The 14,032-nt window shown below is 32.4% G+C and overlaps 1 protein-coding gene and 1 non-coding gene across 2 annotated transcripts; one reads left to right on the top strand and one right to left on the bottom strand.

Annotated features, from left to right (window-relative positions):
* Positions 1-1,517: 1,517 nt before the first annotated feature.
* Positions 1,518-1,591, bottom strand: Trnat-agu. The gene has a single exon. It is a non-coding gene; the product is annotated as a tRNA-Thr (tRNA).
* Positions 1,592-4,520: 2,929 nt separating this feature from the next.
* LOC125072218 (alpha-(1,3)-fucosyltransferase C-like) lies at positions 4,521-7,348 on the top strand. Its single transcript, XM_047682744.1, has 4 exons — positions 4,521-4,618; positions 5,337-5,771; positions 6,819-7,061; positions 7,333-7,348. Exons 2-4 carry the CDS (start codon positions 5,425-5,427, stop codon positions 7,346-7,348), a joined length of 606 nt encoding a protein of 201 aa, XP_047538700.1. The 5' UTR covers positions 4,521-4,618; positions 5,337-5,424.
* The last annotated feature ends 6,684 nt before the right edge of the window (positions 7,349-14,032 follow it).

Raw genomic sequence — 14,032 nt, 5'->3', positions numbered from 1 at the left:
TTTTAAAGCAATATTTTAATAACCGTAACGAGATTGCAAATTGCAATAAAGTATTATTAAAATTATAGTTATAGTTCTTTTTTTTATTTATTTATGAGACTGACTTTTTATATTCGACCGATTTTTTTGAATCGACTTTTTTTCGACAGTCTCGGAATGCGGCCAGCTAAATCAACCCCAAAGACACAATTTGCGCGCTAACCGCTAAAAAGGCATAATTTGTCGTATCTCCACGATTTGAGAACATTCCCATTGCTGCCACAGCCAGGAATACTTGGCGTTAATCTTTTGAACCTCGTTCAGTTCCGTGATAGGAAGGTACAACTAAATTGGCATCTAGAAAGCTTGCTGTGCTCTGCAAGGCAAGCAGGTACTTCACGTTGCACCATCACGTGACACATCAGAGAACACTGCGTCTTCTACAGCATTTTCACGAAGAATGTTTCAAGGATTTGTTTGGGTTAATCCCGGCTGCTGAATTTCATCTTTCAATGTCACGTTAAAATTTGAAGTTTCTTCCACATCAACTATGTCGGAAAATCGCGTGATTTTTAATGCATTTTCCACCTCGAACAACCACTCTGTGAAATGGCCCCACGTTGTTGCAGATGGGCTTGTTAGGTGCTTTCCATTAGGTGATCCTCCTGCTCGTTTGAACCATATAGCATAAAAAAAATCTCAAACGCAAATTATTCAATGGAAAATCTTACGTAACCTTTGAAATAATACTTGAAAGTCTTCCAGAGAAATATAGACAGTTGCCATATACCTATAAACTGTACTTATTCTGCAGCGAACTTAAATGAATTAGATAAAGAGCAAGCAAATTATCGTTCTTCTACCTATTTTATTAATTGATTACGTCAACAAATAAATATTAATTCAGATATTTAATTTTAAAACTATTTTAGTAAATTATTTATTTATCGCTGTTTAATAGTATTGAATATTATTTTAAAACAATTAACATTTTTGTAGGGTCCTTACATGTTATAAGTTTTATATGGAAGGAAATGTATACTTTGGGTTATAAAAATAATTATTGAAAGGTAAACTTTGTACTACACTACTTACTATTGTTGTGGTCCGGTTTGCAGGGTGAGTAAGCCATTGTTATTCCAGGCTTAAGGGTCAAAACTTTTTAATTCCAAAGGATGGCGGCGTATTGACGAGTGGTTAATATTTTTTAAAGCCCTAGTGTATATTGTAGCGTTGTTAACCATTTACCACCTATATATCGAAAATAATTTAAAAAATATATAGCAAAATATACCGATTTTCAGTCGACAGTCTTTCGTATCTAATTTAAAAGGGCTAACTATTATATGCTTTTTTTTTAAATATAATTTAGTATATTTATTGGATGTTATCGTCAAGAAACTCCCTGATCTAGGTCAGAGTCTGAAAATTGACAGTAGTACGCCACCATACATTTTTATTCTTCTGATATAATAATAAAGTAAGCAGGTTATTGAAAAAAAGCACATCACAAAAATACCAAACATCTCAATCTGATGAGGCCCCGGCGAGATTCGAACTCGCGATCTCCTGTTTACTAGACAGGCGCTTTAACCAACTAAGCCACGGCGCCGATGACGTTCAAACGTGAAATTAACCTGTACTTTATTCAAGGGACTTTTATAATATGAAAGTTTGAATAGTCATGCTACAACATTAATTTTAATACTAATGTGTTGCTCGCGAAACTTCGCGTTTATGCAAAATTATGAAACCCTTTTTTAATATCAAATAGTGTACATTAGTTCAATTAGAATTGGCATTTATTGATAACAATTTACTTTAATTTTATTTGAAACTTTCACAATTTACAGCTAAAACATTGTAATTTGAATGAAATTAATTTAATAATAATTTGTTTAACAAATGGTCAATGAACTGTGAATTAGTGAATGGTTCTTCTCCATTAATAACACTATGCTGCTAGTTGATGTCAATTTGTATCTTTGTGTGTTGTCAGAACCAACTCGAGATATTGCAACGTGTATTTGGCTCTTGTTAATCGACATGGCAAATGCCAACTTGACTGGAAAATGGCGACGCTTCACAAGGACTACTTCCACGTTCAAGTTACGAAGCAGGGTGACAATTTAACCAATATTCAATTGTAAGTTGCGAGGTGGAAGTCCTGACACGTTGAGGCTGTACAAAAATTGAATTGGGTATTAAGTTTGCTCTGCAAAATCGTCCGTGACAACAGATATGCTTTTATAGCTGCGACTGACCTGGTAGTTTGTCTTGGACCTGTTGATTGATTTGGTCGCAGTGATCATTCTTAGGTGGAAGAATGGCACAGCCTGACTTTTTTATTGCACCTGATGAGAAATAAGTACCAGAAACTTGGCTTCAAAGACGTCTTGTACTATAAACTGCTCAGGAACACTAATAAGATTTCGACAATGTTTATTCTCGATCATCACCGATACGAAAAAAATACGCAAGTAAGGTTCCACGGTGGCTTGCTGCAGCCAAGCTGAGATGATACTAAATTAGATCAAAATGTGCTTTCTTAGACCTCTGATTCAGTCAGTTCGTAACCTAGCAGTCACTTATAAAATATTTTTTATTAAAACACAATCACAACGTATGTCGTAGTAAGGTCGGACGTTTTTCATTTGATTTTTTTTTTTATACAGTAACTTTTTCAAAATCAATTATTTGTTAAATTCTAACAATTTTTTAAATTGGAATCAAGAATCCTCTTTATTTTTCTGCACATCTACGGCTGGAGCTCTTCAAAATGAGACCATAACCTAATATTTAGGTAAAGTTATCCTCCCATAATCACTGGGACAAAAATCGACTTATGCTATTAATATATAACGGTGCTACCGCTACCGCGCTACCGCGTGTCTAGATGTAGGCTATATAAGCAGATGCTTTGGCTATATAGGATGTAGCTGGTTTATAATATACTCACAAAAACTTGCTAACTTTCTTTTAACAAAAACATTATTAAAATCATTGAATACAGCACCGCATTCATTAAATCAATCTTACAATAATTATGTTTGTAAATAATTTCACATTTTGTACAATTACATTCATAATAAAAAAATAACATTTTTCGAAGCATCCATCAAAATGATTTTCCTGTAAACGAGGGTGTCCTTTATAGAACGACGAGAACGGACAAGTCCTGTCTTCACCCACATCACGGACACAATACAGTGTTGCGTGTTGGAAAAAATCACGCCAAATCGTTGTGACAAATGAAATTGGATTTTTCTTTTTGAATGAAATTATACAAATGGCATGTTGATGTATTAAATCATTTTTGTGTTAATATTTATTTTTGGACCTTTAACTTTTTACTGTATAGGGTAAATGAGATATTACCTAAGTACGCACCTTCCTGATGATATTATTTATTGTAAATAATAAATATTTCTAAGAACAATAATGTTTTACTAAATATTCCTAACAAATGAATATATCAAATCTTAAAAGATCTAAATAATAAATATATAATGCAATTCAGGAATGTGCTGGAAGTATATTCAATCCATTTCCTTAAAAAAGAGGAGGTTTTCGACCAGCAGTTGTACATTTAGCGTAGTATGGAGGGAATAGGTTAAGACTCGCAGTGTATATATTTTTAATTTAGCAGTGTGGTCACTTCAAAATGTCGAACGCAAGTTGACACTGTCACCTACATATATATAAATATATATTTATTATAAAATAAAGTCATCCCACCGCTTCTATCCTTCTATACACGATAAACTTAAAAACTAGCGAACGAATCTCTATGCGATTCTCTCACCATTGTTTTAGTCTTCGTGGGATTCTGGATTCCTCAGCTGGTCTGGATGGTATTTGGCCAGTTTGTCCAGAATTGGGTCATCCCTTCTGGTCTTTATGGATCGCCATTTTGATATAGTAATGTATATGTTATAATAATGTATTTATAAAAACACGAATTAAAAAATATGGGAATGAAATCTAAAGATTGAACTGACATCTCAATGTATTGTATACACTTGTTGCATTATGAAGAAATTGTATGACGAAACCGCTTTTGAGAAGTACGAAGCAAACAAGCATAACGACTCAACAATTGTTTGGTTCGCAAGAATCTTTAAAGCAAAATATTTATTAAAAACGGCGTCTTCAGCTCGTATACGATAACTTGAATCAGTCAACGACAGTCGATATAAAAGTAATTTACAATGGTCCGATTATTAAAATTTGCCAAAAGTCACGTTGTAATCTTCATAATAGTAACATATTTTGCTATTCTGAAATCATATAAAAAGGTGCAATTCATAAGAATCGATCGTTTTGTACCTGATATGAGAAATATTTTACTCTGGACTAAAGTATATGGTTTAGAAGGCGAGGGTCAAAAATATTTTATAGATCAAGAGTGTGCGTTTATCAACTGTTATTTCACTACTAATAAAAGTTTATTCGGCGATTTGAGATATTTCGATGTGATTTTATTCAATTTACAAGATGTTAGTAAAGATGCATATAACTTGCCCGAATTACGAAGTTCGACTCAGAAATATATATTCGTGGCGAATGATTCCTCTGATAACTTACCCGTATGCAATCCAGTTTATGATGATTTCTTTAATTGGACTTGGACATATAGGTAAGTTCCTTTGTATTATTTATTGGTGATGGTTAGTGGTCACTACTTCCTATAGATACATTAAACGCCTTTTACATCGCTTATTCTCTACCTTGGGAACGAATACGTAAGGTTTTTTTTTCTTGTGACTATACTGGCTTATTAATTTATCATGTAGGCCATAGATATTTTACAAATGTGGTTTGTAAAATTCAATTTCAATCAGATGGATGAATTATTATATTCCTAGCTAGGTTATAAAATCATCTGTATTATAGAGTAATTATGGAGTAATAGTACTGGTCTCATTTTAATATGTTACTTTTTAATTGTGTACAATATGTTTTTTCTTAACAATTACAATGAAATTATGTAAGTACAAATATATCATAAAAAAAATGTTTTGTCGCAAAGTTGGCAAGTCGGTGTAGATATGCCAACTCCAACGTGCGAGCGTGCGTGCGTATGTGTGTGTGTTTGTGCGTGTTTGTGTGTGCGCGCGCGCGCGCGCGCTTGCGTTTGTGTGTGTGTGTGTGTGTGTGTGTTTGTGTGTGTGTGTGAAATCTTATAGGAATATTAATTGAAGAGAAGTCTATTTTTATATTATTGTAATTAGGAGTGAAATCAAAACAACGAATTATACAAACTTAGATATAAATACAATTTATTTCTAATACCTATAACGTATCAATAAATATCAATAATCTTTATATAGTTATAGTAAATATTATGTTTGCAGATTTGATTCTACAATATCATATCGTTTCATCACGGTTTACAATACAGACTTCGAAGAACTCGGAAACCATTTCCGATGGAACTACAACATGAAACCAATAGACGCTTCTTTAAAGTCACAATTCGTCACTAAAAGTAAAGCTGCAGTCATTTTTTTAGATAAATGTGAGAGCAGAAGCAAGAGAGAAAATTTGATACAAGATCTTCAAAGGAATTTAGCAAAGTATAACCTTGACGTCGACATTTTTGGTCCGTGTGGTTTGAAACAGTGTAAACGGAAGACAATGAACCCTTGTTTCTGGAGGTTGAGAAAGAATTACTACTTCTATCTTGCATTTGAAGATTCTCTTGCTTATGATTATATAACGGATATTGTTTTATATGCTTATAATAACAATGCTGTGCCGATCGTATATGGTGGAGCTAGATATGATAGGTCAGTGAACGTTTATGTACATGTTTGCACAAATGTGCTGGTTGCTACTACGTTGTCATGAGGTATCGACATCCCAATGACATGTGAATATAGAACACAAGGCAATTATCTTAAATAGTGAATTAGTTTATAGAAAATTAGTGTTCGCCCGCGGCTTCGCTCGCGTTTTAGGGGTTGGTTGTCATATGTTAGGCAAAAAAAGTAACCTATGTCCTTCCTTGGAGTTCAAGTTTGATTCATACTAAATTACGTCAAATTCAGTTCATTGGTTTGGCAGTAAAAAAGCAACATACAGACAGACAGCGTTACTTTCAGATTTATAATATTAGAATAGATTAGTTGTCACCCACGGCTTTGCTTGCGTTTAGGGGTTAATTGACAGGTGCTTCTTTGGGGTTTAAGCTTGCTTCGTACTTAACTTAATCAAATTAGGCTCAGTGGTTTGGCCGAGAAAGAGCAACAGACAGACAGATAGGGTTACTTCGCGTTTATAATATTGATTGAATTTTGTTGCCCCTAAAACTATATTAACAATCGTCAAGTATCATTTAAACAGTCAAGTTTATTTTTATTATGTTGCCCTTTTCATTATTAAAAAGGAATTAGAAATCTAAATTGTTTTCAATATTATTTTGTCATGAGTGTTGATTAAATTTAAAATCTATACTTTTATACTAATATTATAAATGCGAGAGGTGGGACTGTTTCTGTTACCTCTTCATGTTTATACTACTGAACCGATTTTGATGAAATTTGGTGTAAAGATAGCTAGAGTCCTGGAAAAGAACATAGTTTACTCTATTTAAGAGGGTGAATTGGGGTTTGAAGATTTTTGTGCTATATGTAACGTGTTATAAATTTCGCGCTGGTGCCTTCACCAACAGCAGCACTTCAGCTAGTCTTAATAAAAGTTAGCTGAAACCGACGATCAAAAATTGATAAAATCTGGCAATTCAGTAGGAACCAGCTCTTTAGTAAGCTCCGTTGAGTTTTAAGCAATAACCACACAGTCACATGTCATTCTAATTAAAGTGTGATTATTTTCAGTTATCTACCTCCAGGATCTTATATAAACGCACTTAACACAAGCGCAAAGGCTCTAGCGGCCTCTATGCATGATATTATCGAGAATAAAGAGAAATATTACGATTTTTTCCGTTGGAAAAACTACTACATCATCAGCAAATCGCCCATACTAAACGCGTGTGCCTTATGTGAAACATTGAACAGTCCGGCGCGTCTCGTTCAAAATGTTGTCATTTCAAAGTTCAGAACATGGTGGAATAACATGTACGAATCTCGGTGTGAATTTGATTTAATTAAATATTTATTGCTGTAATCAAAATATTTATTTTAAATTGTTATACAAAATAAAGATAGATATACACATATTTATTTACAATGCGTGCACAGACAGTGTATAAAAAATTATATTTAATTATTTATTTGTTTTATCAATTATGTATTTAAGATTAGTGTCAAAAAAATAATAATTGTAAAATGAGTTCATAATTATATAGATATTTAACTAAAGTATAAACTTTTTATTATTTCTTTTTAGAGTTTTTGTGCTATAAATTATATTATCATCGTATATTATTTGTGTGTGCATATATATTATAGATACGACTACTTATACTATATATTGTTGCAATGCATCGTCTTCATGAATTTCACCTCAGCCTAAATATTAACTGGTAGAGATTAACTTTCTCCACATTTTGTTACAACAGACCAGCAAATGGACCACCAGTTGTTATGTGGTCACCACTGCCCATAGACCTTGGCAATATTAACCATCATACATCGTCAATTCGCCACCAACATTGGGATCGGGGTTATGTCTCTCGTGCCTGTAGTTACGTTGCTAACTCACCCTTCGAATCTGAACACAATAATACTATTGATGTTTGGCGGTCGAATTTGTAATGGGAAATTGGTACTCAAGCACGAAGCACCGAATTTTTTCACCGTCGAATATTAGTGTTAACATGCAATGGCTCTCTGTTGTAATAATTAAACGAAACCATTTCATAATTACATTATATATATCAAACATGAAATATAATTATTACCTTGTATATATAATTTAACAACAGCGTTGTCGGTTAACATAACGGTTATATTTAACAAGTCTCAAATTTCCGTTATCAGAATCCCGTTCAATCCACAAACAAGGATTAAAAGTTTAAATTATTTGATCAGATTAACGTATGGCGTAACAACGCTTTCGCCGGACACTGTGGACATTTTGGGTCCTTTGTAATTAAACTTTAAAGCCCCGTTTGCCATTTATTGTTGTTAAATATTAACAAAACAGTCTTTGTGTATGTTTTTGATACTGGGTTTTTGAAATCAATTTGATCGGTTTGTCTATTTTATTATTAATATCATTTACTTTGTAATGTATATTTTTGTACAATGTTTCTGATTCAATAAAGAGTTTCACTCGTTATCCAAATATTTCTTTTGGTCTAGGTCATCTTAATATAACGAAACAGCATTTTTATAAGCAAAGGTATTTATTGATGATTTTGAATAGAATTGAGAAGGGTTTTTTTATAATAAAACAGCCTGTAAATATTGTTAATAAAGTATATTGATCATTATATCGTATAAATTTTATAAAAACTTTTTATTGAATCTTAAGTTTTATTTTATATGAAACTAGTTATTGACCGCGGATTAGCTCGTATTTTAAGGTTTAATGTGTTAGGCGTAAAAAGTAGCCTCCTTCCTTGGTTCTATTTTTTGGTTCCAGCGTAATTCATACCTACCAAATTTCATCAAATTCGGTCCAGTGAAAGAGTAACAAACAGACAGAAATTCAGACTACTACTACTTTACTTTTGCATTAATAATATTAGTATAGATATATAATATATTTGTCATTGAAATACAAAATTATTAGTTGAATAAATCATTTCTTTTCGTTATATACAGTAATGATACTGAAAGCTTTCCTGAAGGAAACGCTTAATTACTATGCTAAGTGTGCTTTGTCCCATAAGTCTAGTTTTTGCCGGATTTCGGGGACAATCTAAATTTCTAATCACCCACGCCTTTATCGTGTAAATGCTTTAATAGTAGTTTTTGTCATCGTATCCCTAATACCTTTATCAACTGTTATATGTAAATCTTAGTTTTCTTCTTCTTAATATTCCTAAGACACTATACTAATAAATATTGACCTCGCTCGGTAAAATTAATGTTCCAATGATATTGTATATTGAGTGCGTATAATACTCTAATATTATGATTTATTATTTTTCTTATATCCTTGAAGATTAATGAATGTCTAGTATCAATCAAATTCGTATATGTTGTCCGAAAAACTTACAAAAAATTAAACTGTTTCTTGATAAGCAGAGAGGTTCCTTATTGCGTTTAATTATTTCCTTCCTACCTCAATAACCTTTAATAGACCATTACCGTTACTCATTTACTAATTCCCTACTTACAAACAGTTCATAATCATACTAAGATTATTATAATAAATTAACTAAGTACGGAAGCAGTAACTTAAAATCCGATGCCAAATGTCGTATATTTGATTCTGTGATTATAAAAAGGGTCAATCAACATTTTTTATTTATTTAATGAGTACAGCCTAAGGGCAACATAAATGGGCACTTTACCTTTTATCCCTATCCTATCCAAGAAAAAATAAATTTATTTTGAATAAATTTATTTTATATTTCTTAAATAATAATAGCAATACATGAAAAATGTTTAAAACTTTACAATGCTAGGGGGGGTAGGTATCATCAGGTATTCTACCGCTAAACAGCAATACTTAGTATTTGTTGTGTTTCGGTTTGAGCCAGAGCACATAGATCATAACATTTTATTTTGCAAGATTGATGGCGCATTGGCGATGTATGTAATGGTTAATATTTCCAGCAACGCCAATGTCTATGAGCGGTAGTGACCATAGGCAACATCAGGTACTCCATTTTTCTGTTCACCTAATACACAAAAAAAAAAAAAATCATTACCTAATAATGAAATGAGTTAGCAAATATAAATAAAAAACTCATTAAATAAGAAGGTAATATCTACAACATAGTAAATAAAAAAAGTTCTTCAGTAATTTTTCGTCTCAAAGAAAAAACGTGGGTTTCAAATTAAAATGTACTTTTAATATTTCCCGTCAAAGCAAAAGTATCAAACTATGTAGAGGCGAGACGTCTTGTGAAAATGTTTAATGGCACCGGCTGTTTACCTTCGAATACAGTTTCCAGAAAGTTCAGTTGGAAAATTAGTTTCCGAGACTCTTAGATACCTCTGGGTTAGACCAGATACTGGTTTATTATTCATAGTGAAATTAACGATACATCTTGATACATTTTTAGATTTTTTTTTGTTTTCAATGTAAACTGTGTTTTTGAGACTTTAACTAATTAAAATATTCGTACTAGTCTTAATTAATTATGGAACATGCGTTTCATTCATTTTCAATTTCATTTTGAAATTGTATATCTATTTGATTTAATAGCGATTAAAAATGCATTTATTAGCGTTTAATATGACCTTTATATGGTGGAAAATCTGTATCAGTAACTTACAGATCCAGAGAGTCAGACGGAAATTAATATATGCATAGGATGTTTAAACCTTTATATCCGTTTGAGAGATTAATTATATTGACAGATGAATGGTTCCTGTACCAATACATAACTTATTTTCTTGTTTTCATTATTTAAGTAAATACAATAGCAGGAAATCTGCATGCGTTGGATAAAAATCTGTCATGTGTTTGTTCCACCAGTCCGGATTGGATTCAAATGGTGAGGAGGTATTACCCTAACAGTTAAACAAAAATTAAAGTAACATTTACAGGCTGTTACCATTTACTTTTCCATCTTTTTTTAATTAATCGAGAATTGCTCTGAAGTATGAGCACTTATATAAATTATTATTTAATATGTCGTAATTTCTGATATTTTTTAAAATTTTATCAAACGATACGTCACCAAGAAAACATTAACAGAGGGAAATAAATCAAATGAACTTATAAACTGAAGATGTCATGGCAGCTGAGGTAAATTTTTCCAGTTTAAAATGGAATAGTCTGGAAAAAGTAATCCACTTTGCCAACAGCAAGTACGTTTGCGTAGGTAAATTAGTTGCTAGTTCTGCCCGTGAAGTTAGATTGCCTTGACTTCCTTTAATTTTTGTCTTCAGGCTGGCTGTTTTTGTTTGCTATATATAAGACTAGTTGTCACGCGGCTTCGGTCGTGTTTTAGGTCGGTCGTCAGGTTAACATCAGCTAAATGTGGTATAAAAAGTAGACATCTTTTCTTGGGGGTCGAAGTTACTTCATACATCATCAAATTTGATGTTGTGGTTTTGTCGTGAAGCATAAGGGACAAAGTTACTTTCGCATTTATAATATTTGTACAGAAGTTTGTTACTACACTCAAATATCAACTATCTACTTATTATTTATTAGTTAGATTTTATTATAATTTAATTAAGTTCCTACAGCTGACGTGGCCCAGTCGAAATGACACTTGAATCTTATCTCGAGATTGCGTTTTCAAACTCAGCCAAGCACTACTGAGTTTTCGTATGCTTAAATTTAATTTTAAAATAAATCCATTTATTTTTGCGGTTAAGAAGAAACATCGGTAGAAACCCTATGTGTAGGGTGATATACTTCAACATATGTATTCGCCGTGGTAAACTCAGTTCCCCACCTTATCTTCACGAGGGGATGAGGCCGTCGGCCAACAGTGGGGTATACCAGCATATTAACAGGCTTTTATTGATATCCCGTAGTGATTTTCTCTTCTCAATTAAGAACTAAATTTTTGTATTTAAATATAATGTAATTAATACTATATGGAAATTGATCCATAATTTTAAAACGGTAGACAAATGTAACAATACTTTACGATGAAACTATTAAGAGGATTTGACGTCAGTGAAATAGCCGAGAGCCATGAAGGGTCAGTAAAGCGCACTCGACGCTTTCGCGATGAGTTGTGGAAAAGCAAACTTACTTCACCTATATACATATATATGAAGTTTAACTGCCTCATTAGTCTAGTAACCTTATAAGGTTTTAAATGTAAGGTACTAGGTTCAAACCGAGTTTGGGAACAATAAACAAATACTGTCTTATCATTACTTTTTACTTTCGCAGTATCGAACTTAGCACCATATATCGCGTGCTTCGAAAAGCACGTAGGCCATTGTTCTTGATTTAACTTTATCCGGTCTAGTCGGTTTTGCCATCCCATCGGATTATAAGAGTGTGAGAACAGAGAATACACTTCTGTTTACGCACACATTTGTGTGCTAAATGATGTCTCTTAAAGTTAAAGGGCTAGTTCCCCTCCATGTACAAATTCGACCATTTTAGCCATATCTTGGTATTATTACTTATAATTATAATGTTAATATAACATTTATTACGAATAACAAGAACAAAATCAGAGTATTTAGGGAATTGACGGTGTAAAAAATTTCATTTTAGTTGTTAATTTAATACATTTCCGAACATTTTATCTATTAAACAATATTGCCGCAGTAACTATAGTTAAAAGTTTAAACATAAATTATACAACATTGTATACTTACATATATATATACATATATACTTATCAACATGTTTTGCTATGGCTGCTTTTTTTTATCTTTACTCATTCAACAATTACAATCTATTAAAAAAAATGCCAAAATTACCGATGTATATTAACTAAAGGTTTGACTAAGTTTTATATTTTTTAATATTATGAATATAAAAATATTAAGAATATTTAATGTAACTGGGTTACAAGCTATAATGGTCTATGAAATGAGTTGTCTGCGATTCTAATATCTTTTATTGTATTTATACTTCAAAATGGATTTGTCTCGGATTTAATACTTTGCTGTTCAGTATTCAGTGGACGACGGTGATTTTCCAATGAACGGGCGCGTGCGAATGCAAAGACGCGATGTCTTCATTGTGGTGGTGTTATTCTGGACGGAGTCGTTTATAAATGATTTATGTAAAAAAAAACGATTTTGACATTTTTTTTGTATTTAATACAATTGTCAATTAAAAACTTAAAAGTTTACCTTTTTATTCAGTTCAATCAAATCATTTTTTTTTTCATTAAAGTCATAAAAGCAAGTTGGGTCTACCGTCAGGACGTCACAGCAGTGATCCTGTGACGTCTCCGGAAAGTCGGAGAAGGTACCGCTGGTTTTTAGTGGATATTCCGGAGCCTTCAGCGCCGGCGAGCCCCACTTACCCGCCCTCCCTCACATCATGTGGGGGAAACGCGTTATGCGTTTTTCCAGCGAAAAAAAGGTTACAGTGTTGAATTAAATGTAAAGCTACCCGTACTGAATGTAGATTATACCGAGAAGAACCGGTAAGAACTAGTTACTCTTTTCCACCATTTTAATTCCAGATTATGTCGGTAAAATAAAATTAAATGTATGTGTATCCTCTCTAGAAATCAATTAACGCTAAGTCCACGTACGAGTACGAGTACGAGTAATATGGCTTACATAGCAATGCTTTTTATAATAAGTAGTTAGTAAGTAGTATATAAATAAGTATGTATATAAAGTAATTTTTGTCCATTGTTTAATCAGTCACTCAAAGGCCGACTCCTTAGAGTGACTTAAAAAAAACATAATATCGACACATCTTTATCATGTCATTTTCTTTCAATTAAAACGGAGCCCCCATTGAGGATAAAGAAAATAGGTCCTCAATTGATTAAGATAACGAGTAAAATACGTCTTTATAAAACAATCTGTAATAAAATATTAAAATCAATAAAATATTACCCCCTGGTTTGGAATTACCAATAAAATGCAATCTATACTAAACATATTTAAATGCAAAAGTAACTCTATCTTTTATATCTTCCTTAAATACCAATTTAGACAAACGCTTAAAACAAATATTAATGTAAGATTAACCATACCCGAAGACCAAATTTGCGATCAAGAAAATAATTAAATAAAAATTTACTATTTTTACATCCCTTCTAGAATAATACTTTCAGTGTGGAGGGGAGTTCTCGCTAATGAGATTCTTTGGCTCGCGGTTTGCATTTCAGATCAGATTTGCGCTGCCTCGGAACACTGTACTACTGAACTCATTCCCTAATAATGAGATTTCAGTTGGGTGCTCACCTTTGAAGAACTTCTACGTAATTCTACATCGTTTTTGTGTATTTAAAACTTAGTAATCTTTTCTGTAAAACGATTTTACAGACAGAAAATTGTTGTATAGAAATGATTACTATAGT

This window comes from Vanessa atalanta, chromosome 21 (genome assembly GCF_905147765.1).
Source record: "Vanessa atalanta chromosome 21, ilVanAtal1.2, whole genome shotgun sequence".
Taxonomy (NCBI): Eukaryota; Metazoa; Arthropoda; class Insecta; order Lepidoptera; family Nymphalidae; genus Vanessa; species Vanessa atalanta.
Note: the sequence above shows the minus strand (reverse complement) of the source record. Positions and strands in the feature narration are given on the sequence as shown.

Excerpts from the sequence above, each read along its gene's own strand:
- LOC125072218 (XM_047682744.1), top strand. The coding sequence starts at position 5,425 with ATGAAACCAATAGACGCTTCTTTAAAGTCACAATTCGTCACTAAAAGT. Across the intron at positions 5,772-6,818 it reads GGTGGAGCTAGATATGATAG|TTATCTACCTCCAGGATCTT; the intron begins GTCAGTGAACGT and ends GATTATTTTCAG.